This window comes from Bos indicus, chromosome 1 (genome assembly GCF_029378745.1).
Source record: "Bos indicus isolate NIAB-ARS_2022 breed Sahiwal x Tharparkar chromosome 1, NIAB-ARS_B.indTharparkar_mat_pri_1.0, whole genome shotgun sequence".
In the NCBI taxonomy this organism is placed as follows: domain Eukaryota; kingdom Metazoa; phylum Chordata; class Mammalia; order Artiodactyla; family Bovidae; genus Bos; species Bos indicus.
This window is the reverse complement of record NC_091760.1, coordinates 140,547,180-140,574,609: the sequence shown is the minus strand read 5'-3', so window position 1 is coordinate 140,574,609 and position 27,430 is coordinate 140,547,180. Positions and strand designations below refer to the sequence as shown.

The 27,430-nt window shown below is 43.9% G+C and overlaps 1 protein-coding gene across 1 annotated transcript in view; it reads left to right on the top strand.

The window, feature by feature from the left end:
- The window catches only part of DSCAM (DS cell adhesion molecule), an 857,668-nt gene that overhangs the window by 796,639 nt on the left and 33,599 nt on the right, over positions 1-27,430 (top strand). The window contains exons 25-29 of the mRNA XM_070795162.1: positions 1,513-1,701; positions 3,362-3,652; positions 6,991-7,167; positions 19,391-19,421; positions 26,160-26,275. Of these exons, the coding sequence (XP_070651263.1) occupies positions 1,513-1,701; positions 3,362-3,652; positions 6,991-7,167; positions 19,391-19,421; positions 26,160-26,275 (804 nt within the window). The remainder of the gene's footprint in view (positions 1-1,512; positions 1,702-3,361; positions 3,653-6,990; positions 7,168-19,390; positions 19,422-26,159; positions 26,276-27,430) is intronic.

The window sequence follows — 27,430 nt, the reverse complement described above, 5'->3', positions numbered from 1 at the left end:
GGGCCAGAGGGCAGGGAAGGAGGAAGCAGTAGAGATGGTGCTGACCATGGCCACAGAAGGAGGAGTCAGAGATAGGTGACCTCATGTGAGACGCATGGAAAACACTGACTTCTGGCAGCCTGGGGTTCGTGGGCTCTGTGGTGTGGAGGTGAGAAGTGATTTCTTACTGGTGTTAAAATGGAGTTCCATGGGCAGGAGAGAAGATGCCAGCATGCTGGTATAAGGACACCACACATCAAGCAGGCTAGTCCCGGGCTGTCTGGGTGTGAAGGCTTAGGAGACAAGAGCAGAACAGACAGGACATATTTGCCCCAGGAAGGTGGATGGGGTGGCAGGGATGAAGGCTATAACAGGGGTGGGGGTTGTCTCCATGGTCACAGGGGCCCAGGAGCACAGGCTTCAGAGTTTGACAGTGGGATGTGAATCCTGCTGGTAAGACCCAAGTGTGGTCACCTAACCTCTCTGGACCTCAGTGTCTTGGTCAGTGCTCTGGAGATGTTAATTACTAATGTGCAGGGTTGTGTGAGGTGGTGTGAGTAACAGGCTGTGGATAATGCCTGACACAGTGATTGTAGACTGAGCAGAGTTGGCTGAGGAGAGTCCTACCCCTTTTGATAGCATACCTCTTCTCCAAGACTCTGGTTCCCTATAAAACCAAATATATATAATATATAATGTGAAAGTGTGACAGTGTTAGTAGCTCAGTCTTGTCTGGCTCTCTTGAGTCTGCAAGGACTGTAGCCCACCAGGCTCCTCTGTCCATGCAATTCTCCAGGCAAGAAGACTGGAGTGGGTTACCATTCACTTTTTCCAGGGGATCTTCCTGACCCAGGAATTGAACCCAGGTCGGCTGCATTGAAGGTGAATTCTTTACCATTTGAACCACCAGGAGGATATTATAAAATATATTATATATACATTGAATATATAACATATATTTATATATGAGAGCTTCACTGGTGGCTCAGACCATAAAGAATCGGCCTATAATGCAGGAGGAGACCCGGGTTCAATCCCTGGGTTGGAAAATCCCCTGGAGGAGGGTATGGCAACCCACTCCAGTATTCTTGCCTAGAGAATTCCATGGACAGAGGAGCCTGATGAGCTATAGTCCATAGCGTCAGAGAGAGTCAGACACAACTGAAGCAGCTTAGCATGCATGCACATAATATATATAATATATAAAAATAACCCAGCTTCAGACTACACCCGTTCCCAAGGATTGGACACATGTGCTCTGAAGATCAGATATTTAGAGATCGGGTGTCCAGTTACACCTTTTAAAGAGAATGGGCAGAACGTGGTTTTAACTTCATTACACTCTCCAGCGCTCCCACCATTGTAGCATCTGGTGTAGCCTAAATATCTCATAACAATATGTCGTCACGGCACCTCTCCCAGCCGGGATTCAGTGTCCTGGAGCGCAGTTATTCTCTTCTGAAGATACACAGTTCTGAGAACTTTCGAGGGAAAGCAAGTAACGTTCCCGTGACTGCCTCTTGTTTTCCGAAGGATATATACTGCAGTACTCCGAGGACAACAGTGAGCAGTGGGGGAGTTTTCCCATCAGCCCCAGCGAACGCTCCTACCGCCTGGAAAACCTGAAGTGTGGGACTTGGTACAAGTTCACTCTCACTGCACAGAACGGCGTGGGACCCGGGCGCATAAGTGAGATCATAGAAGCGAAAACGTTGGGCAAAGGTACGTAAGACTTTTGTTGTTTCTAGAGATCCTCTATCTTTCAGATCAAAGTGGGTGGGGGGTGGGCAGCAGATTGGAGTCACAAAAGATGCATCATGGATCTGTGAGTTTGAATGTGGTTATCTCCGGATGGGTCTGGCAGTGTTTCAGCATATTGAGAGAAATGGCTGGTCTTTACAAAATAGTCTGATTCTCTTTTTTAATTATTTCATTGGCAGTTTAAAAGAAGAGTGTCCACAGACATAAAAATATAGTAAAGTAATTAGCCTCTAATTAAAATAAATAAATTTAAATTAAAAAGAAATAAGCTTGTGGTCACCAGAGAAAGGTAGAGAGGACTAAATCGGGAGTTTGGATTTAACAGATACACACTACTGTGTATAAAATAGATCATCAACAAGGACCTACTGTATAGCACAGGGAACTGTACTCAGTATTTTGTAATGACCCAAAAGGGAAAAGAATCTAAAAAGAATATATATATATATATATATATGTATACACACATATGTATAACTGAATCACTTTGCTCTATACTTGAAACCAATACAACATTGTACATTAACTATACTTCAATAAAAATGTTTTTTAAAAAAAGAAATGTCATTTGAAAACTAAGGGCTTTGGTGCCCACAGTGCTACTCTGTTCCCAGGCTGAGTAGCCGTGGAGTGTGACCTTTGCCCTCTTACCTTCTCCTAAGGCGACCTCCTCCCTTGTCACCTCCTCCCTTCTATTTATAACTGTCACATTGCCTCATAGACTCTGCTTTCCAGGTGAGAAGTCACTGGGGTTGACTGTTAACCTTCAGCATGAGTGGGTTTTTCCTCTGAAAGGTGGACCTTCAGGGAGGCGAACCCCAGGGCAGTGATGTTGAGAGGTGAAATGTGCAGCCCGAAAACAGCAGCGGGAGGGAGGGACGGAGCTGCATGTAAGTGTAGGTGAGGAGGTGAAGAGAGGGTCTCTGCAGGTTTCCTCCCGCTGACTCTCATCCAGTGGCATGGACCACATGACAGGCACGCCAGACATCAGCAGGCGACGGTGTCATTTGGATGCAGTGCTGAGTTTTGGATAACACACACCAGGGCTCAGATGATGAAGTGCTGACTTCTGCAGAAATATACCCGTCGGGTCCCTGGGCTCCAGTATGAGGCGCTTGGGTGCTGTGGGTGCTTCCCACGTCCGAGTCTGCCTTCTCTTGGGTCAGGTCCATGAATGGACACATCAGCCCAGCACATCACAGTGGTTCCTTCAAAACTACTCAAGGAGGAGGAATCCCTCAAAGCTACCTGAGAGGCTGTGTCCTGGGCTGACATCCTAAGTTTTGTCCACCAAATAAAACATACTTAAAAAAAAAAAAAAAAAACAAAAACTCAAGGAAACACATACCTGAGAACAGAACTGTTCTTCAGGGAAATCTAAGATTCACAAAGATAACTGCTACCCGCCCAACGTTCCCTTTCACTCCTAGGTTATCTTGGTTGGGATAGCCTGTTGGTTCTTTAGATCCTGGTAAAAAGTGGACAGGTAGCAAGTAGCCTGTGACCCAGACTTGGACTGAGCCCCTCGCCTGCGGGGAAGCAGTCCAAGGGCAGTGCGGGATGACCTTGGTGACCTTCACTCACACACCCCATGGCCTGGCCCCCTGTGCCCTCTCCGCAGAGCCCCAGTTCTCCAAGGAGCAGGAGCTCTTCGCTAGCATCAATACCACGCGCGTGCGGCTCAACCTCATCGGCTGGAATGACGGCGGCTGCCCCATCACCTCCTTCACACTGGAGTACAGACCCTTCGGGACCACAGTCTGGACCACAGCCCAGCGAACCTCCCTCTCCAAGTCCTACATCCTGTATGACCTTCAGGAGGCCACGTGGTACGAGCTACAGATGAGGGTGTGCAACAGCGCGGGCTGTGCAGAGAAGCAGACCAACTTCGCCACGCTCAACTACGATGGCAGTAAGCTGGCCCTGGCCTCCCGCCTGCATCTCGGGACACGTGCACAAGTTCACTGTCCCTCTCCCATTCGACATCCATCCTCGGCACAATGTGACCCGTGCCCTCAGATCCCCTTAGGCTTGGGGGCCATCCAGTCTGCTCCCCCCAGGACTCCCTAGACCAGGTACCCGTGTGCCCATGGCTGAGTTCCAGGAAGGAGGGACTGAGGCCCGGGGACCCTCACTAGGCAGTCAGGGTGCAGGAGTGACTTCTCTTCGGGCTGAAGGCTTCTCTGCACGTGGTTGGTGCTTGGTCATGACTGTGAGCTAACACTGCTTTTGTTGTCTCCCTCCCTTCTGCCACCCCATCCCAAACCACATAACAGCTTTATTTTTTCTCTCATTTAGCCCTTAAATTGCATGTGCAAAAGCAGTTTTCCATAAGTGAAGATGCTTATGTTAGTCTCTGAGAAGAAACAGAGGTACAGATAGAAATAGAATAATGTCATAGGATGGTAGTGGACATGCACACACATGCACATACATGCACACATGCATAGGCTCACACACGCACAAACATGCAATTTGCAAGGGGTTTCTGAAAACCAGGCAAGGTGTCTCGTGACAATTAGTTGACTGAAAATAAGAGAGAGACATTTTTATCCTTTTTTTTCCTACAACTAGTATTGTGGGCCATTTATTGATGTTGAACAAATGTCAAGCCCAGTGAAGCTAAAGACGGTCTGACGTTGATGGTTCTGCAGTCAGGGAATTTCAGAGTCCTAACTAGAAGCAAGTTGAGCTGATTTTTGCAGCTTTGCAGTGGTGGCCCACTCTGGGAAAGGCAGTGGTTGAATTAGGTGCTGTGCTTATTTGTAAAAACAGTCTCCACTGGTCAGATAATTTGGAGCTGTGGGCTCAGCTCCCTTGGATCCCCTGTCCAGCGTCTACCCACCAGGCCAGACCACGGTGCTGGGTGACTTACCCAGAAAGTCTGTGCCTGAGCAAACAGCCCGTACTGTATTCTTCACTGGAAAGGCTAAAGGGTGTCCTCTCCTCTGCTTGTGTGCATTCAGGATCTTGCCTTAATTAAAGCCCTGGCAGGAACTTCCTTGAAGTACTGGTTATCCTGTCCTGGGACATGACCAAAGGATGCTCTGAAGGTGATGTGGACTCAGCACCTCCCTGAGCCATTTTCTCCTGGTCAGTCTTGACCGGCCCTGGGCTTGTTCCTCCCACCCTGGCACACTGTAAACCCACCCTGGAATTTCCTGCACAAATTCCTCCTCAGCCACAGCACAGGCTCGCCCCCAGCATTGCAGGCCTGGGTGGGGAGAAGTCAAGAAGGTGCCTATGTGGGAGTCCTGAGGCTGGTGATACCAGCCTGGGCCCCTGCCCTCAAGGCCCCTGATCCAGCTCCCAGATGTGAGGCTTCTCCTCAGAAGCCCTGCTCCTCCTGCGCCACATCACTCTCATCTCCTGGCCTCAATCAGCAGTGACTTCACTCCAAGAGGTTCCATCGCAGAGCATCAGCCACCACAGAGCAGCACGTCTGACCTGCTTTCTCCTCCAACTCTGTTTCATTCTTTGATCTGACAAATTAAAGGGCTTTGATGCTTACCAAACTTTTCCCTAGTGTTTAAAGGCTCCCCAAAGTCCTTTGCTAGCAGGGTACACATTTGAGCAGAAAGTATATTTCTTGCTTTAGATGATGGACATCCAGTAATTGCCTTTCAATCATCCCGCTCTGGCACCCAGCCTGACTGTAATCTGTGTGGTCCAGAGCGCACAGCTTCAAGGTGCGCGTTGGTGATAGGCTTATAGCTAATCATTTAGTTAGCAACCTCTCACATGCAGCATTTGAAACTGTCATTCTTACTTAACAAAGTGCTCTGCAGACTTTAAATGGTTATTTTCTAAAAGAAATGTCCTCACTTTATCCAAGATCTCAGATTAGAATCATGAAAAATGTGCTACATGTAAAATGTTCTGAATCTGAGATGATTTTATTACACTAGAAAGAAAAATGCATATGTCTATTTTCCTTGAAAAAGGTTACATATTTCTTTGAACCAAGCTTGTGGATATATAGCTTTAATATCTCTTGTGTCACTTCTGCCTGAAGAATTTTTTTTCATTTGGGGCAAAACAAACATTGATGATTAGCTTTCTGGCTGTACTAGTCAGATTTCAGATTCTTCCGTATTTTATTTTGGACTCTGTCTTCTGCCATTCCCTCAGCCAGGTGTTTGTACTGGTCCTGTGTCATCTTGGTTTTGCAGACACATCCTCACCTGCATCCCCTTTTGTGCCTCTTACCTGAGTTCTGAGCATTTGCAGACCTGGGGCTCCAGCCAAAACCAGTGTTTATAAGTTGGAGGAATGATATTATTGGCCTTAGCAGACAGCAGAGGGGCCTGGTGTTCTGTGTCCCTGCTCTACTCACTAAATGCAGGACAAAGACACTTTTTGTTCAAAGAGAAATTATATTATTTTTGCATTATTTTTCCTAAATTACTGACTTCCTGGCCCTTGTTTTACATGGAAAATACTGAAGACTGTAGCATCTTTTCATAGTGGTGGATGCCAAAATGCAAGCTCCATAAAAGGGGATGCCTGTGTTTGAATCTCTGGACCCATTTTGTTCAGCCTCTCAGCAGAAGGCAGCTTAAAGCAGCTCAGAGTTCAGACTGCTTAAGTGTTTCCTTGTAATTCTAAATAATCTGAATTTCAGGGCATTATAAGGGTCAATAAACAGCTTGCTTTAGAGACCTGGATGCCTTCTCTTTGAAAAGTTGATTTTGCTCTAATGTCCTGAAACGAGACTTTTAAAAGTAGATTTGGTCTTACATCCATGATAAAAAGCAATGAAATAACCAAAGAAAAGAGATTTTCCGCTCCTTTAAGCAGGTCTATCTGGTACAGTCTCCCCGAAGCCTGCCTTCTGTCCACTTGCCAAATCCATTGTTCCTTCTTTGACGTGCAATGTTTCAAACAGCCACTCTCAATTGTGTTCTGGGTGACACTCAACTCCAGGTAAATGCATGTGACTTTTTAAAGCACCCAGCCTGGATATTATGCTTTCAAGTGTCTGCACCCAGCACGTTACCAGTGAAGTCCCTTTCAAAGAAATGGTCTGTGTCCTTTGCGCAGACTCTAGTTCCATGTTCTGTAGAGTAAGCATAGGAGGGAAGTGAGTGAGTAAAGAAATTAGCAAGGATCTAGATGAAGAGTTCCTTTCATCTTCATCTCCGTGGACGCTCTCGGATCACCCGCGCGGTTTTTATAACCCATCATCCCTAAAAACTCCGCCATGCTGTCGTCATTAACAGCCACCTAACATCATGACCCTGTTTTCAGGTACAATCCCCCCACTCATTAAGTCAGTTGTCCAAAGCGATGAAGGGCTGACAACCAACGAGGGGCTCAAGATGCTGGTGACCATCTCCTGTATCCTGGTGGGGGTCCTGATGCTGTTTGTGCTCCTGCTGGTGGTTCGGAGGAGGAGGCGTGAGCAGAGGCTGAAGCGGCTGAGAGGTGAGCGGAGGCTCGGCCGTCCCCCTGCACAGCGGGGCCAACAGCTGGCTGGGGAGATCTCACCCCACGGAATGCCTTTCCCTCTCTGGGCCAGATCCCCAGGCTGCCTGATTCTGTGACCTGTGATGTTCCTTGAGCAGGGTGTCAGGGCCTCGCGGGCAAGTTATACAAAAGTTACTACTCAGAAATGGGGTGAAAGCCAACCTCTTTCAAGTGTCCTAAATCCTATCTTGGTAGACCAAGAGAATGACTTTCCTGTAGAGAATGACTTTCCTGTGGGTTTGCCAACGGCCACTCTTTAATTTTCAGTCTCTGCAGCAATGCCACCAATTACGGCCTCCTTTAAAAAGACCTGTCTGATGGACTCTGGAAATGAGAACTATTTTATTGCCGGGAAGAGGAAATTGAAGGTTTATGGTCCCTGGAAAGCATTGTGAGGCAGAAAACACACGCTTTCCTGAATTAGAAATTGGAGCGGAATCCTGGTGTAAGAGTTTCACTTTAACTAAGAGAAAATAAAATAATAGATAATAATCACTTGGGCCAGATGAGAGCCATTGTCAGCAGCACTGTTATTACGATGTCCAGCTCTATAGATTCTGTGCAGTGGACCTATTTCCAGGTCCTGTGCAACAGCCCTACAGGCCCTGGCTCTGTGGTGTGAGGACAATGAGTTCTTTCAAATACAAAGCCCTGGACAGGACAGAGTTCTCTGAGTCCCTCCTCTTTACCTGTCAGGGTATTGAGTAAATCCAAGTTTTGGTAGAATGCATATACTAGCGGTTTGCACTTTAGTGTCAGTGCAGTGAGGGGAATGCAGCATCCCCTGTGTTCTTCAAATTTGCATTTGAAAGACAAGCCTGGAAGCTCTGTCCTTAAGATGTCTCTGGGATATCTCCAAGCCCTGCTGGTAGATCTGGACGTTGACCTCTTGTGTAATTAACCATAGACCAGTTACATCAGTGGGACAGGGGGATATTTCCACCTGTCTTCTCGTAGCCAGGGCATCCTCTTGATATAGCTTTGTTAGGTAGTTAGAATAGGAAACAGGAGTCCAAAATGGCGGTGGCTAAAAGACAAGAAAGGGAAAAGCCTGCGAAAATAGAACAAAGGAAGGTCAAAGGAAGGTCCAAGGACCTGAGTGAGGACCTCAGGTAGAACAAACAGCACCCCTGGCTAGCCCAATTTACATAGGGCAGGCCCAGGGGGAGGGAAAAAAACATATAAAAAGAAGAGCCAAAGCGCGGTCTCTCTCTCTCTGTCTCTCTCCTGCACACTGGCACGCTCCCCTACTCTCTTCTCTTCTAGTCTTTGGGTCAGCATGCCCTCACGCCTCAAGGATGGATTCTCTTGCTATTTTCTAAATAAAATAGAGCTGTAACACTGATTTGTCTAAGAGCTATAGCATGGTCTGTCCAAGACCCGAGAGCTGTGACGGGCTGAGGGTTTTAATGTGCATCACTCCAAATCTTTGTTGTGACAAGACAGAACCCAGGAGCATACACTCACCTGACAGTAAGCATGAAACAGGAAGCAGTTAATTGCAGCTGGAGAGGAAAGGGGGTGCCATTTATGAGAACAGCATCACAGAAACATTGCATTGCCTAATCCATTGAGAAATTCAGTATCAGCTGTGCTGTATTGGATTCTGTTCACAAGTGTTCATCGTTAAATATGAAAAGGACTTTTTAAAAAAAATAAGTGTTTAGTTATTTATTTTTGGCTGTGCTGGGTGTTCATTGTTGCACGGGCTTTTCTCTAGTTGTGGTGAGTGGAGGCTACTCTCTAGTTATGGTATAAGGGTTCCTCAATGCAGTGGCTTCTCTTGTGGAACACAGGCTCTAGGTGCATAGGCTCAATAGTTCCAGCTCCCAGGCTCTAGAGCACAGGCTCAGTAGCTGTGGCGCACGGGCTTAGCTGCTCCACAGCATGTGGGATCTTCCTGGACCGTGGATCAAACTTGTATCTCCTGTATCAGCAGGTGGATTCTTTACCACTGACCACCAGGAAAGCCTCCAAAAGGACTTTTTTAAAACCACCTCCCCCTTTTTTTAACCAAAAACAGAAACCCATAGCCTGCCCTTAGGGGCATTGTTATTGAGGTACCAAGGCTGTCTGTTCTTGTTGCACTTGGACAGATTGAACTGGCTGCATTTAGAAGACTAGAAATTGTCCATATAACATTCTTAAAAACCAATGGTAACACTTTCTCATCCATCATTCCTGTTTGATTGCAAGGGTTTACCTACAAATGTGTTAAAGACTAAATCCCTCCCAGCATTTCCCCCCCACCCCCAGCTAAATACCTTTTCTTTTCACTCTGGCCCCCGTTGCTTCCTTTCACCTCCCCACCTATTGTCTGATTTTCCTCTTCTATTTAACAATTTGAACACCCCAACCTCGCTCTTCTCTGCCAAGAGCAAGAAAAAGATGCTAAAGCTGTTGCATATTCTTCCTGGTGCATTTGAGTCAGACCGGTGGCAGGTGGGACGTCCTTTCTTTTTGTTCTTCGCAGTCCCTTGTAATTTCGTTATTGCCTAGAAAATATCCTGGGCTGGCGTTTTTATTGTTGGCGCCTCCGCTGTCCCACACCGTTGTTTTGTTACTGGTCTCGGTACAGAGAGCAACTCATCACATCCTCAAGTCCAGCCTTTCATTCCCCAGAAACGAGTTTTTTTCTTTGTGCCGGAGCAGAGAGAGAGCTAACACAAAGGTTTCAGCAGGGGGAGAAAATAAGTGCTGTGGCAAAGAAGATGCATTCATGGGAGATGCTGAGGAGCAGAGAATCCCAGAGAAGCAGCTGGCAGGGCACAGAGCTATCTGCAGTCTTGCATTTTACTTGCCTAATAAAAGCTTCCAAGTCAAGAGTTTGATGAGAGGGCAGGAAGAAAGGAAAATGATCAGATACCTCATTCCATAGCCTTCCAAATGGCAGGTTTTACTTTGGATACACTGAAGTGTTCAATTCAGCACATTCTCTCTGATTATCTTCCGTGGGCCAGATGCAACATTTTTTAAAACTAACTGTAAAATTTTCTTATTAACCATCTCTCTTTGATCATAAGAGTTTGGCTAGGTCTTGGAGAGAAAAGAAAGGTTACTAAGATTCTGTCCCAGGACGATGGAAGCTGATATCCTAGTGGCAGTCAGCAAAGGCTTACATGGGACATGCTCGTCTTTCTATAACATTGAAAAATGCGCCATAAAAGGACAGAGTGAGTGACTAGGGCTATTGGGAGAATGAGTGAAAGGCCAGAAAAGAAAGTAAAAGTGTTAGTTGCTCAGTCATGTCCAACTCTTTGCGACCCCGTGGACGATAGCCCACCAGGCTCCTTGGTCCATGGGATTCTCCAGGCAAGAATACTGGAGTGGGTTGCCATGCCCTCCCCCAGGGTATCTTCTTGACCCAGGGATGAAATCCAGGTCTCCTGCATTGCAGTCAGATTCTTCACTAACTGAGTCACATGGGAAGCCCAGAAGGCCAGACCCTGCCCCCCAAAGATCTGTCTTTTAGATTTGAAGGGCCCTTGAACTGGTATGTTAATTAATAATACAACATGTTTCCCATTTGCTCGTGGGAGGAAACTAGAGCCACAGAGTTTAAGGTAGTAGGTGCCCGTCTATTAAACAGAGTCCATTAGTAGAATCACTCAGTTACCACCTGACCCATATAAGACACAGATCATGTCCCTGGGTTAGAATGAGTTCAAATATAGTTACAGATTGAATGGCTTCATACAATATTTTATTGTGTAAAATAAGGACATTTCTAATAATAGGTCAGTGTTTCCTGAGCAACTACTCTTTAGGATCAAAACTGGAAATAGGAAAATTTGGATTATAGGAAAATACTGCAGCGGTTCCTAATGAACACTGTAAAATCAACTCAGTGCCATTGACCTTGTTTGATTGCTATATGCTACTCAGTGTTTATAAGTAGGTTTGTTTCACTGTATCAACAAGCAACCTAGTTAGATAACGCACCATAACGTGCTTTATGTAAATTTTTTTTTAAAAAGAAAGAAAGAAAATGGGACTCAAGCAGTTTAGCCAACCTATATTCTTCCTTCCTGAGTGCATTACTAATTTTAGAGCCTAACGACCTCCTAAAGTCTAAATTGTCTCCAAGTGCTACATTTTTTTAAAAATCTATAACCTTATCCACAAGTTCAGAAGCCACATTTTGCTTTAAATGATGCCCTGATTTTTTCCTATTGCTAGCTCCTTTGAAGTGCAAGGTTATAGAATAAATCACTGGCAGAGCCCATGATCCCAGCAGTGCCAAATTATAAAAATTTGATTCCAATGTCAAGTAATCAAGGCCGGGGTCACTAAAAGCTTCCCCTCTTAGTATGAGTTTACCCAAGAGGGTGCAAAGTACCCAGCCAGTATGGGTCAACTGGCAGTGCCAAGCCAAAAGCTGCTTCCAACGTTTCAAATAAGCTAAAGATAAAAATCAGTGCCTGACGTAAAATCTGACCTCCTTCCCTTGAACAGAAGCGTATCTATTATTTGAAACATGGTTTCGAATGGATTAATAGTTTAAAGCCGATTAGTTCTGGAAGACTATTCCTAAAGAGAATGTGGCCTTTGGCCATCCACAGGCACAGCTGAAGGGGTGGGCCATGACTGTTATAATATTCCATTTATCTGCTCTGCAAATATCTGAGCTAAATCTCTCCTCATCTGTAAGACCGACACTTAGCTTGAACTCTGATAATCTAAAGGAAGAAAGGTGTGCATCTGGGAGCTCAAAGACACGTGGACTCAAGGTAGACTTGTATAAAGGTAGCCATGATGCATTGAGTCATATGCATGCAAATAGAGTGATGGGTGGGCCCCCCAGAGACGTCACTGCCGAACTAATAAATGTCCCAGTTGCGGCTGAGATGGGATCAGAAGTCTGAAACTGTAGTTCTCAGCTTTGCATTTTCTTCCTTCTTCATTTCTTTCTGTTTTCTTTCTTTTTATCCTTTTGACCTTCATTTCTTAAAAATCATCCTTTCAAAACTTCAAGTGTGTTATGGCAGAACTAAATTTTTAAAAAGGGTTTCTATATCTTACAGTGGGAAAGCCCAGGAACAGAGGGATGGGAACAGAGCCAGGCCAATGGCAGCCACGGAGCGAGGATCAGGGCACAGGGGTGGGCAGGGTGCAGGCAGGAGCAGGAGGGAGCCAGGTGGTCTCAATCCAGGGCTTTGCCCTGCCTGTGGGTTCTATTTTGTCCATGTTTGTATTTTCAGTTTTCTGAGATGGCAAGAATATATGGTCTTCTTTTCTGGGTTATGTATTTTATCATGGCTTTGGAATCAGCTTTCATTTGACTAGATGATTGGGGGTCCTTTTTTCAAGCCTATAAAAATGTAAATGGAGGCTTTAGAGCCCTTAGAAAAATAGCTGCTTTATGAGCTCCCTTTCAATTCCACAGAAAAGCAGGGATTGTTGTTGAGGGAGCTTGCAAGTAAGAGCTTTTGAGAGATGGTAAATCAGGGGAAGGGGCTTCCCAGGTGGCACCCACTAGGTAAAGAACACACCTGCCAATGTAGGAGATATAAGTGATGTGGTTCAATTCCTAGGTTGGGAAGATCCCCTGGAGGAGGGTAGGACAACCCACTCCAGTATTCTTGCCTGGAGAATCCCATGGACAGAGGAACCTGGTGGACTACCGTCCATAGGGTTGCACAGATTTGGACACGACTGAAGCAGTTTAGCATGCACGCAAAGCAGGGGGAAATCTGCTACTCTCAAGTTGGTTTTGTGTTTGGGACGCATGTGCATGTGATTGCCCTGGAGAGGTATGAAGCAAAGCAAATCCCATTCACTTAACTAGAACTCCGGAGATGAAAGTGATGATGTGCCTATGAATGAGAGTCCTCTTTTTTAAAGAAACATAAGGGACTTCCCTGGTGGTCCTGTGCTTAAAGACTTCGACTTTCAATGCAGGGGAGGCGGGTTCCATCCCTGATCAGGGAACTAAGACCCCACATCTTGTGGCCAAGAAACCAAAAAATAAAAAAAGAAGCAATATTTTTATTAATAACAAATTCAATAAAGTCTTTAAAAATGGTCCACATCAAAAAAAATCTTTAAAAAATAAAATAAACATTAGAGCATGTGCTCAGGACTAACACAGCTGCAGTGCTGGACGCCTGTGCTGCCTCGTTGATAAGAACGCCTAACCCGAGTGCAGACCCCTCGGGAGGGATGGTTCACAAAGAACAGGGAACAAGGGAGACCACCCTGTGATGCTTTTACCCAGCTGGGATGCCTCTCCCCGAAAACTGACTGAACCACAATTAATTGACAGACTGCTAGCATTTTCCATGCTTTCTTCTTCCTTTTTCCATAAGTCTTTATATTGTCTTGCTTTAGTCTCTTAATAGCTGTGCAAATAGGTATGAATAAACTTGACATCTTGACACTGCTGTGTTCTATTTTGCTGACATGAAAACTGAAGGGAACTTGAAAACCACACATCAGTTAGGTAGGGACTAGCAGGAGAGCTGAGATCACTTTTTTCTACCCAGTCCTTTCTCCATCACACTTCTTCAGTTTTGGAACATCCAGGAAAGAAATAGTCTATCACATCCGTATTAAGCTAGCTTAAAAAGATATGTCAAAGAAACATGGAATTAAACACAGAATCAATAATGACTTTATCATTTTATTTTTCCCCATGAAAGATATTTGGTTTGTTCATTTCTTATCTCTATATTCATTACTACCCAGGCCCCCCTATATTTAAAGAAAAAGGATTCCTTTTTGCTTGCCTATTCTTAACCTACTGCCCTTCTCTCCACTTCTTTTCCCCTCTGAATTCTTGAAAGACTCTTTGACAGTCAACTATATCATGTCTCACAAGCTCCTCTGAATCCTGTCTCACTGCTCCCCCAACCCCTCAAATGAAAATGCTCTCCTAAAGGCAGGGGGTCAGTTACCTTAAGATGCCCAAATTCTCCTCTCAGCTATCATCTTCCAGCCCTCTTTGCACATCCTGAGTGTTACCACATGTAATTTTTTGAAACTGCTTTTTTCCATCATCGAGTATCACTAGGAAAGCCTGGTAATCTGTCTCCATCATCTCCCAGACTGAAAGATGAAGGGAAGAGCACAGAGCCAATGATGGGTATAGAGAAACAGCCAAGGCTTTAGAAAGGTGTCACAAAGTCTAAATCTCAGACTGAGCTGAAATTTGTGGAGGAAAAAAGTGGCAGACAACACAAAAGAGCGTGGAGCTGTGTTAGGAAAGAAGGAAAAGAAGACTTGAGATGATGTTCTCATCTTAACAGATGGCAGGTAGAAGAAGACGGACTCAGCATCTGTTTTACTTTGGTGTGAACCAAGAGAGGTGCTATTAAGACCAGAAAATGTGAAAAAAGAATTATAGAAAAAGAAGGAAGGATGAGGGGGATTTTGAGAAAGGAAGGGAGGGAGCGATGGCAGGAAGGAAAAGGAAAAAGGATAACTTGGGTTGTTTAAGAAAATCATCAAAGCCCCTGATTATTTAAATTGATTTACTCTTTCAAAACCGACTATGTGCTAGTGATTTGGGGAGGACTGGAGAGGATGCTACCTAAAGTCATCTTCCTAACTCCTTGGGTGTAGATCAGGCAAGCCAGGCTTACAACGAACTATTACACAGGACCCCAGATGATGAGAACCAAACTGCGGGCACCAGTCGATGCAGTGATAATCCCCAATAGGGATGGTTTCTCTCACTGGAAAGATTAGCCAAGGTGTCGTGTGGTTCCCTCCATTGCTGTTGTTCAGTCACTCAGTCATGTCTGACTCTTTGGACCCTACAGACTACAGCATGTCAGGCTTCCTGCCCTCCACTCTCTCCCAGAATTTGCTCAAACTCATGTCCATTGAGTCGGTGATGCCATCTAACCATTTCATCCTCTGTCACTGTCTTCTCCTCCTGTCCTCAATCTTTCCCATCTTCAGGGTCTTTTCCAATGAGTCGGCTCTTTGCATCAGGTGGCCAAAGTATTGCAAAGTCCCCCAAAAAAAATTTTTTTAAGATTCTGAACAAAATGTTTTCAGACATAATCCCAAGGACCTTTGTACATCATCTTTGAACAATCAGATTAGAGGTGTTAGGAACTATACTCCATACCCATTTTCAAAAAAACAGTAAGTTCTAGAAACAGTAGATTGAAGTAAATTAGTTTAGGTTATAGGATAGTTTGTGAGCATCAAAGGACATGATAGGGATCAGCCACAGCCTGGACAAATCCTATTTGCACTTTGACAGGGTTGATAAAGAAGAGAGGGCCAGGTTACAGCACTGGGCCGAAATACAGGCAAGCTAAGCTGATTTCTGAGATGGCATAAATCCAGGTGGGAGCTAATGTAGTACAGGATGAAAGGCTAAAACCAAGGAGATAAAATTTAATAGGGATAATTGGAAAGTCTCCAATGTAAGTTGTGAAAAATTCATTTATGTAACATATAATGAGCACTGTGTTCCCAACAGTGGGTAAGAGACTATCAAAAAATTTACCAGTTTCTGCGCTTAGCCTTATTTAATAAAGGACAACAAGAAATCACAGGTCTTCCATAGAAGAGAGTCCCAAGTGGAGAATTGCCTAGAAATTCTGCCGTCTGAGGAGTGATTGAGAAAATTAGAGAATTCAGCCCAGAAAAGAGAACACTGAAGCCAAGCTACCTCGGACATGCCAGCTACCTGGAAATATTCAAATGGCTTCTCAGTGGTTCCAGAAGGTGCCCTTCTTATAGCCAAGGAGAAATTACATCAAGGGATTTCAACACAAGAATAGGAAGGTGTTTTTCATAATGAATTGTATCCTCAGGAAAAGACTGTGTGGCTTTATTATACCAGAGTCTGGAGATAAAGACAAAAGGGCCATTAGAGAGACAGCGTGAAACCAGGAAGTCATGATGCAAAGTGCCAAGACTGAGCTGAACAGATGCAGAGATGCTAGACAGGTACACAGGTCCTCAGAAGCCCAGGAAACCAGAACACCAGCATCACCTGCTGGGTCGGGAGGGTGTACAGAGCAACTCATGTCTGGGGGAAGGGTGGGGGCAAGGGCTTGGAGGAATAAAATCATGGGGGCTCTTGGCAGATAATGCAAGAATAAAAACTCAGAGAGGGTTGGCGGTTCAAAGTAAGAGGGAACCAAGCTAGAAAGACAACTAGGTCCAGCACAGGAGGCTGGTACCCTGAGCTGAGGAGTCCTATTGGCAGGGAGTCTCCTTTGAGAATTTCAGAGCACAGATGTGACCTAGTGAGGGGTGTGACTCAGAGCCATTTCTGCCCTTTCTGCTGTGGGCAAGCTGCTTAGAGGGCTGAGGGTCTGGAGCTGGACAGACCAAAGAGGGAGATGCTGATGAGGAAATGAGAATTGGACTGGGGAGACAGAAAAAAGCTGAAGTCCTAGGGAGACTGATGTGTTGAGTTGGGAGCCCTCAACAGGCATGGAAGCCAGGTCAGTGATGGAGGAGATGTAGGCACTGTCCGGTCAGCAAAGGTATTGTCTTCCCTGGGGCTACTGTTCGCCCCGGCTCATTGTAGCATCTGTCCAGGGCACTCTGGAAGGGATTCAGACATTTATTAGAGGAGGATTTGAAAAGTCTATGATGCTTTCAAGAATCCACGACTCCATGATTTTAAAAATATTCTCTTAATTTGTCCCACATCCCCTTCTTGCCCTTAAAGAGGAGAGTGTCCAGAGTTCTTCCTTTTCTTCTCCCCGCCCCCTGTATGAACAGAAGACCCAGAACCCATCATATCCTTGACATCTCTCCCAACTGCCCCCCGCCCCACAATTTACTTTAATACATTAAAGGACTCGATATGTCTGAAGCCAGGTATCTCAGCCTGCACCCAAATTGCTGTTTCCTTGCTTCCTAAAGGAGCTCAGAATTCCACCACTGGCTCCTTCTGTGCCCTGGAGCATTCTCCCTGTTAGTGTGCGCTCTCTTTAAGGTGATATCAGTCTTACTTCCTCTACAACTGACCCAGCCTGAGGCAGTGCCTGCCAGGGTGTGTCCCTTGGTCAGCTGTCATGAGGAATGCAGTCCTCTGTGTGGCCCTAAGGATATGACATGTGTCCACCTCTATAGATAAAGGGCTTCCCTGGTGGCTCAGATGGTAAAGAATCCACCTGCCATGCAGGAGACCGGGGTTCAATCCCTGGGTCAGAAAGATCCCCTGGAGAAGGGAATGGCTACCCACTCCAGTATAAAAAACTTTGAGGATAATGATTTTAAAAGAGTTTGTATCAACAGACACTAGTTATGATTACCTGCTCAGCTGCGGCAAATGATTGAATGTATCTGGATCCCAGTTTCCTGATTTCTGAAGGAGGGCTCAGATGGGTATAAAGGGGACATGGGCTGGCAGTCCCAAGTAATCCGGGTTCCTAGCATGTGACCCTAGTCTACTTGGCCCCACCCCCAGGAGACATTTGTGCCTGGTCTCTGATGCCAGCTGTGTCATCCAGACTCTCCACCAGCTTCACACTCCACCAACTCTCAGCTTCCTCAAGGGGGGCTCACAGAAGAAGCGAGTTTGCATGAAGATGATGTTGCTCACAGCTTCAGATGAGTCAGAAGGAGGAAATAGTAGTCAAGATAGACAGAGAAAGGGATCCACTGTAAGTGATGAGCATAGGGAAGGGTAGACCAAAGAAGCTTTGGGTACCGAAGCATGTGGATGAAGCTGCCTATTAATTGTAGACACAGAAATTTTGCTTTGGAGCTTGTCAGTACCAGAGGGACCTCTATCCCCACTGGTTGGAAGCTGTCTTTCCTTGGCACATTGGTAGGAAAAAAAAATCACAGGAGAGAAAGCTGTGGTGATTAGCTTCAGGAATAGAAAAAGAATGATGATGGTGTCAGAACAAGGAATGCAGATCCATCCTGAAGACGTCTGAGTCTGAGTTCCCTTCACATTGTGAGCTGATGTGCAGCGGAATTCCAGCCTCTTTTTAGAGCATTGAACTAGCCAGTGCTTGGTTGTTCCATAGAGCTAATTAATCCCAAGTTTCTGGCACCTTATATGTGTGTATATGTATATTTACTTTGCAAGTGTTAAATCATTCAGGAAGGGAAGAAGCTTATCTTGTCTTTGCAGATAAATGTAAATGCAGATAAATGGGAAATTCAATGCTGCTTTGCCTTCTTTGCTTTGCCATATGGATGGGGTGAAGGGAGCTGTTTCACTTCCCAGACTGCAGCCATCTGTGCACAAGCCCGGGGCCTCCTTGTAGGTGGGACTTGGCACCCTGACTTGAAGAGCAGTGCTTTGGTTCACAGGATGACTGCCTGTGTGTGGCTATTCCTGTGACTGTCCATCCACACCTCCCAGTTATAGCATCCTGCTCCCTGACACGAAAGCGACTGCATTCAAGGGTCAGCCCCCCAAAACCAAAATGCTCCAACAAATGCATTGCTTCACTCACACTCACAGTCAGCTGAATCCATTCCCAGAAAGTTCCATTCATTGAACATTTAACATCAAAGCTTTTTAAAGAAAATTGAAAGAAAAATATGAAGACCCTTGTGTTCTAAGAAAGGAAACATTCTTTTTTTTGTCAGGACAAAAATGTGTAAAAGGAACAAATTATATTTTAAGAGAAATTAGAATTTCAAAATGATGCCATCCAAAAAGTTTTTTTTTTTTAATTTACATAATTTTTAGGCAGGATTTCTTTTACCAGGAGTGGTAACCAGGTCTTGGTAAACAGTGTCCTCAGAGGAAAGAAATTTAAAAAGTTTTATTTCTGAGTTTGAAATAAACATCTAGGTTTCCAGACATAGTGATATGCAGTGTATATAATTATTTGATCAATGAAACAGATGCATAGCTCTCTAATAATGACTTTTTTAAGAGATCATAAGCTTTTTCATTTTGATAACAAAAAGATTGGAATTTGTACTATATAATGAATTACTTGCAAGATGTTCATTTTCTGACTTCTGAAAATAAAAATGGTTTTTGAAAAGTGACAAATGAATGGGTTATAATAAAACGTTTATCATGTATCTGAGAATTTTTGTGGCTATTTATATGTGCCTCATTTAGAAGAAATAAGGAATCCATAAAAGTTTCAGTTATTAGTAGTGATCTCAATATACTATTACATTTAAAAATGGCTATTGTTATCTGATTCTGTAGAATATTTGTCAGAAATGCTTAAGTGAATGTTAGTGAGTTGTTTATCTTGTACTAATATTAGCTTTCTTTCCCCAGATGCAAAGAGTTTAGCTGAAATGCTCATGAGGTAAGAAAAAGATCTAGTGTCCTAAATATCATGTTTAAAAGAGCAATTTCCAACTTGTTTTGATGATTTCTTTTCATTTAATGACTGTCTCGATAATCCATTTTCTATCTGACGTATAGTTTTCATTCTAGGAAACTAAATAGCCATGTAATGCCTAGTTGGAGTAGATAACCAAGTAATGCGCTGTTATGCACACTGTAGGTAGTTATCTTATTGGCTGCTGCTGCTGCTGATAGACTCAACCAATAGAATATTTCCCATTAACCTGAGAATAAGGAGACACATTATAAGTATCAATAAGAAGCTTTGGTTTTGCTTCCACCAAATATGCCACCTTAAGGTCAAGCCTTCTTCCTAATGTTAGCCAGGTGAGAAGGAATCCACAAAAGGAAATGGGTTCAAATTGATGGGCTGATCAATAAAAACTCTTTGCCTTCACCTCCCATGGCTTCTTCAGCACCCCCTCCACCAGAGCACCCACCAACTTCTACTGCAAATATCTGTTTAGTCTGGCCTCAGAGGTCATAACCTGTCTCATCACTGAGTTATGAGAAACCAGCACTATAATTGTTCCACTCATAGCTGTTGAATGAATGAACAACTAGGCATAACTGAATAAGAGCGTGTTCGTAACTGTACAAGCCACTCCCATATTTGCAGATATGTGATAAAAATTTAAACCAAAAGTAACAGGAGGATAATCAGTGTCTAGGAACCAGGTGAGAAGAATGTCAGGGGAATTCTCTGACAGTCCGGTGGTTAGGAGTCAGCACTTTCACTGCCTGGGGCCTGGGTTTGATCCCTGATGAGGAAACTAAGATCCTGTAAGGTACAACCAAAATGAAAAAAGAAAGAAAAACATCAGGGCCCCGATGGTGACTTTGATATTGTCATTCTAGGATGACTAATGTAGAAGATAAAAACAATGGCATATAAGGTCTCTTCCCAGACCCTACCCCACCACAGTTGGCTTTAACTTCCTGCCTTACCCCTCCATATCAAAGTAGTACTTTCTTATCATTCACAAAGAGACGTGTCCATAGCAGTATCCTGAAGACCTAAGACAGAGGTTGAATACCACTGGCCCATGGGTTACGTTTCTCACAGACACCTTTGTTTGCCCATGCTGTGGTTTGAAACAATATGAATTGTTAGTAACAGATAATGAAGGACTCAAGGATGACTCTGAAATCGTTGGTGTGAGCAGTTAGATAAACATTGGTGCCATATGCCGAGATTAGGATGACAGATTTGGTGTATGGACCTTTTTAATGTAGGGCAAAGGAAGGGGATATTGATCAGAATGAAAGGACTTGCATGGATCATGTTGAACTGAGGATGCTTTTTAAGCTTCCAGTGAAGCTGGTAGCACCAATCTGGAGCTCAGAGTAGAGCTCAGAGATTCAAATGGCCTGTAAAATATCTCCTTCATCTGTCTAATCCTATCACACTAGATCAAACTTGCATGAGAAAATTATGAAAAGCTGTATGAAGTGTCTTGGGCCCGAGCTTTTGTGCAAGCCCGTCCTTGTTGGCTAGTGGTCGCAGGGAAGGCTGCCAGACACACGTGCACTTGTGTTGAACAAATCTGACAAAACATCTGGAAAACAAGCCAGAGTCATTTGATTTATAAAAATTATCTAATACAGTAAGTTATAATGCAGCCTTACAAATATGAAATTGTTGATGACATTTAAAAATCAAGACATTTCACACAAAACTATGGCTTTCTGGCTTCTCTTGGAAGTGCTCTGACCACACTAGACACAGCCTCAATGACCATGGCTGTCTGCATCTGCCTTTGATGCCCGCTTTAGAGTGGGTGTGATCTGCTCAGCCCAGGGGCCCGTCCCTATCTGCAGCCCAGTCCGCCTCAGTGATCTGTGCCCTAGCCTGGTGCTTGCAACTGTGTGTCCTCCCAGATAGCTTCTGGCCACTTCCTTCGTCATCTCCTAGACCCTCAACCTTGCCCAAAGCCCATGTCCCTGGAGGGAGGTCTGCATTTCCTGACAAGTGCAACATTTCTTCCATTAGTGTGATGTGGAGTTAGCTTCTCTGCTGTGTTCTCTCCCTCATGAATTCCAGGTAAGACGTCAGAAAGCATCTTGTTCCTTCTTTGTTAATAGGGGCAATTACCATGGCAGAAAGACCACCTATTGATAAGAACAGGAATCAGTAATGATATTAGAAAGTGACAGTTGCCAACATGAAATTAGGAACATTAAAACTAGTAATTACTCCCACTTAAGATATTTAAGGTAGTTTTCTCCCAAAGGATGAAAATGATTGAAAAGGAGGAGAATTTCCAAGATCCTCACATAGGTGGATTTTTATGGGATTAATTTAGAAGTAAAAGCAATGAGGGAGGGGATATATATATATATAATTATGACTGATTTGTGTTGTTCACAGCAGAAACCAACACAACATTGTAAAGCAATTATCCCCCAATTAAAAAAAAAAAGTTCAATAATAAATGATTGAACCAGAGGACCAGAATATATATCTTTCATCATGGCTCATCTCTGGGGAAAAAGAAATGAAAAAACAGTCAATCATTCTAGGCCAAGTGCCTGTACCCAGAACGTATTTATATTTTATGTAGATGTATCACAGCCTATCTGATTTTTCTCGGACAATAGTTATTGAAACACATGTTTATGAATTAAATGGAAATAATAAATTGGTTGATAAATCAAAAAAAGCAATTCTTTTATTCTTGAAGGGTCAGTTTAACCTAAGGTTGGCAAGTTAACAGGTCAAGCAACAAAAGACCTTGTCCCCTGTCTGGTCAGGTTAAGGCCAACCATGTTCCAAATGTGGCCCTGGAAGTCTAGGAAGGTCAGATCTATTGGCACAGAGAAGCCTGTAGAATCGCTGTCCCCTATCTTCACCACTTCTTTCTCTCAGAAGGTGAGGACTGAGCAGCCTGGGACATAGAATCACAGACCTAAGTTCTAGATGCTGCCACTAGCTGGTTTTGTGATCTGGAGGGCATCCTTTTCTCTCTCTGTGCCCTGCTTCTCTCATCTAGAAACAACTGCTGGAAATAGTTCCTAGCTGTATCATCCTGTGATCTAGGTGAATGCAACATTCACCATCCATTCACACTCCTTAAGGAAGGATCTACAGATTTCAGTGACATTGGCTGTCCCAGAGCCAGACAGGCAGGTGCAACCGCACGACAAACACAGACAAGCTGGACCCCACTCTGGGGGAACCCCTGCCCCCACCTGCTGCCACCTGCCATTGCTGGTTCCCACGCCTGTGGACCTTCCTCCATGTCACCCAAGCAAGTCACCTGGTAGAGGAGAGAGAAGGGGGACGTCACCCACCGTGCACAGATAGAAAGTGTTTTCCTTCTCTAGGATGAGGCAAGAAAAATGTTTTTCAAGCATACCAGCCTTCTCAAAGGTGAGACTGGGTTGCCTTAAGGCACTAAGTAACACGTAGTTAGTGTCCAGAGACCAGTATTAATAAGAAAGCTAGTTGTGAGTAGTGAAGTAGAAGAAGTACTGAAGAGAAGTGAACTCAGATTGAGAGTTCAAGTTAGTTTAGTTTTTTTATGTTTATGTGTTTATTTGTTGTCGTTCAGTCACTAAGTCATGTCTGACTCTTTGAAACCCCATAAACTGCAGCACGCTAGGCTCCCATGTCCTTCACTCTCTCCTGAAGTTTACTCAAACTCATGTCCATTGAGTTGGTGATGCAATGTCACCATCTTATCCTCTGCTGCCCCCTTCTCCTCCTGCCCTCAGTCTTTCCCAGCATCAGGGTCTTTTCCAATGAGTTGGCTCTTCACATCAGGTTGCCAAAGTATTGGAGCTTCAGCTTCAGCAACAGTGAAAATGCTCACCCAGCTATTACAATGAGATATATCCTGATATCTTTACAGTTACTTTATACTTATGGAATGCTCCATATCAAATTTTTGGGAGGAAGGGAGATGCTATGCAAACATTGTCATTAGTTTCCCCCCCGCCGAAAGCTTAAGGAAATATTGACTTTATGAAGTTGTAGCCATTGCACATAATTTATTGGCTGAGCCCAGAAATACCATCCACCAGGAACCAGCCTCAGCCCTCTGTCACTTTAATCAGACAGCCAGATGGCAAATGGATGGCAGATGATTATATTTCAATAATAACTAGCTAATATATTTAGCATGATCCCATATCATATAAAAGAGGCAATTTTGCTTCCACCGTAAAAACATTCAGATCTTTTTTCAGATTACAAATGAAGTTTCCTTAATTAGCTTTTTTTTAAAAAAGGTTTGCTGCTATTCTAATGACCAATTGTTATAGCTTAGGGAAATCAACCTTCGTGTAACAATAGATCATAGAATATGGCAGCACAGATTAAGATAAAGAAGCAACTTGCTTGAGATCTAATAACCTTTTTAGATTGAGGAGGATGTTATTGACTCTAAAGTACAGGCTTCTGGAGGTATGACTCAGCTCCCATTGTGTCCAAGCATTATTCATTCAACAACCTTCAACAAATATTAATTGAGCACCTACTTCAGTCACTTACTGTCCCAAGTTTCAGGGCTATACAGGGGACAGAAGAGATGAAAATACCCTTTAGGAAGCTTATAGTCCATTGGCAGAGACACATTATAAATAACTCATTCAAACACCTGCTAGAAAGTTGTAAGTGCTGAGAAGACAAAATTAAGTGGAGAATGGGGAGTTCCCGCAGTGGGGCCAGCTGGCTTCTCTGAAAAGAGGGACAGAGAGGGGAACTACATGCCTTTGGGCCGGGGGAGTGTGACCCAGCAAAGGAAACAGCAAGTGCAAAGGGAGGAGGGACAATTAGACTTTGAATCTTAAGGTTTATGGGGTCATTTTCCCACCTTCCTGCCGCAGGGCTTGGCAGCTTAGTCTTGCGGTGAAGGGGCATTCACCTCCAGCTTTGACTGTCCGTGTTCACAAAGTTCAGTCGTATTCTCAGTCCTTGTGCCAATCGCACTGGAGCACAGCAGTGATGTCACTGGCTTCCTGTGTCAAGCAGACCCCTCACTGTTAAGTATAGCTGTGCGGATTCCTAGCTGTTCATTGAGCAGCCGCTGACTGCCTCATCACTATTCATGAGGAGCAGAAGGAACTAGCTCACACTTCTATTTTTGTTGCAAGGACAAGCTCTGGTCCCTGGTGAAGTTTCGAAACAGATCTCAGATATTCACAGAGGAGGAGTTCCCCATATGTTTTTGTGGAAATAGAGCTTATCTGACGTAACCACAGACCCCTGAGTTACCAATGCTCTTGATTTTGTACAAGCATCTGAATCTTTGCTTTAAATACACACACAAATAAAGTGAGAACTTGATTAAGTAAATAATTTAAAACCATTTATAGACCATGCAAAAAATTCAGGCCAAAATGTTTGAATTTGGGCTCTGCGTAATTAGCATGGTCTAGCTACATAACCCAGTTACTCATCTGAAGAGAAAAAAAAATCTGGTTCAAGATCAAGTCCTAGGAGGCCTGCTGCACCTTTCACAGCGGCTGTTTTCATGGGCTGTTTTGTTTACACCCAAAGGAAGAAAGAGCCATTGTGAAATATTCAGAATATTAACATGGACCTCTGAATAAAAACATGTAAAGGGCTTCTTGAGTGAATTTGACCTTCGGATTATTAACATTCATCAACCACATGGTTCAAGAGTGGATGAGTCCTCATGGTCGAGGAGGAATCTGGGACTCCTGGTGAATGGTTGATTGAAGCTAAAAGCATTTGAGATTTCAGTACAGACGCACCTTTATTGTCCCTATTACATGTAATTAACAGCGGGTAAACCATCAAGAGTGTGCCAAGCACCACAAATCTCTCTCAAAACAGAATTTGGCTGTAAATGAGCTAGATTTAGGGACGCCATAGATTATCACATTGATTTAATTATCTGAATGGTTGCTACTTTCTGGAGGGCATTTCAGAATATATTTTTAAATCTACTTGATTCTTATAATTCTGTAAAGATTGAACAACCGTTTTTCTAATGTGGATTGCTAATTAAAGCTTTTATCGACTTTCTTGTATTTTTGTCCAACATGCAGATTTTTTTTTTTTTTTTACTCTGAGCTGTAACTGAACTTGATTATACCACACAGCTTTACTACCTATTTTCATTTACTTTTAGAAGACAGCTCACTCTAAGAGCAATTTTCTGGTACACAAATTTTGAGATAAATTCTTATAGTAATTGCTTTTTTTTTTCTCTCTCTCTTCTAAAATGTAATTGGATTCAGAAAACTAAACTATTGTCAGGAAAGCTAACAAGGTTTATGATTTGTTACTAGAACAACAACAAAAAAAAGTGACTCCATGTAGAAAACAAATTTACTAGTAAAACCCCATCCAGGGAATAACCAGTACACATGTTTTCTCCCTTGCCATCTTTAGAATATTTCATGTCTAACCAATGAAAATGTTGATTTAAGAATGTTTCTGTATGTATATTTGTTTGGTTTTTACACAAGAAATGGGAAATTCCGAAGTAAGTTTCTACTGATAGTTGTAGAACCAACCTCTACTGACAGTTGATATTTTCTGAACCTCACAACTGATTGCTGAAACTTAATAAATATCATTTGCATGAAGGAGGAAAAAACCATCATGTGCTCCTTTCCCTCCCCTCCCCACCAGCATTCACTTAATTAGATAATAAGTCTAGTTGGTGTGCCTAATGTAACACTGAACAAATTCATTAATGTATCCCCCTTATTTTATTCCCAGTAAAAATACCCGGACTTCAGACACCTTGAGCAAGCAGCAGCAAACCCTGAGGATGCATATTGACATACCCAGGGCTCAGCTCTTGATTGAAGAGAGAGATACAATGGAAACCATCGGTAAGGTGTCCTGTTTGCCGCTTTACACAATGTGGCTGCTACCGCCATGCCCTCTCTGCCTAAACCCTGAGCCACTGAAAATACTAGATATGGGAACATCTTGAATGTTACATGAGCAAACAAGTTAGAAGGTAGACAACTGCTTTGAGAACAATAAGTACCAGCAAATATGGGGGACATGAACTTAGATAAACCGCAGAGTTCACCTGGGAGAACCCCAACTCTGACCCAAGTTGGATTTTCCTTGAGAGGCTGTCAGTGCCACTCCACAGAAACAACATCTGTAATCAAGCAAGCCAGGATGGGCTGCACACTAAGACCCCATCTTGGAAACCCACTTTCTGAGCTCCTCCTCAACTCCACTAAGGACTTTATTAAAGAAAACGTTTAAATTCTACAGATGTCTTTGCACAGGGCATCTTTCTCCATCCCTTGGCACCCCATAGATATCCTGTGATGGTTTCTTTCTCACGGCTTTGGGAAAGTCCCAGTTCCCCTACTCCATGATCACAAACAGACAGCTGCAGAACTTCAGCCCCTGTCTGCCCTGAACCCAGGTGTCTCGACTCCTTCTGGCCTTTTTCTACTCTAAGTCCTCTGTCCACACAGCCTGTTTAGATGGTTCTATTTATTCCGGAATCAGACGTCTCATATTTCCATTGCTGCAATGATCAGAAGAATAGCTAACATTTATTAAGAGCTCATTGGGCTTCTCTGGAGGCTCAGTGGTAAAGAATCCCCAGGTTCAATCCCTGAGTCGGGAAGATCCCCTGGAAAAGGAAACAGCAACACACTCCAGTATTCTTGCCTGGAAAATTCCATGACCAGAGGACCCTGGCAGGCGGCATCCATGGGATCACAAAAGAGTTGGACATGACTAAGCACACAGAGGGAACAGGGAAATATGGACAAACAAGAGCCCCCTGATCTTGCCCCTAGAGTCTCCCTAAACACATGAGGCTCCCTTCTGAAGTTTACTAGTTAGGTCCTTGTATCACTCAGACGTGTCTGACTCTTTGCAACCCTATGGACTGTAGCCCACCAGCCTCCTCTGTCCATGGGATTCTTGAGGTAAGAATACTGGAGTGGGTTGCCTTGGTCCTTAGAGCATCCCAATTATACTGGGTTGTTTAAATATGGCTATTAAATCCTTGG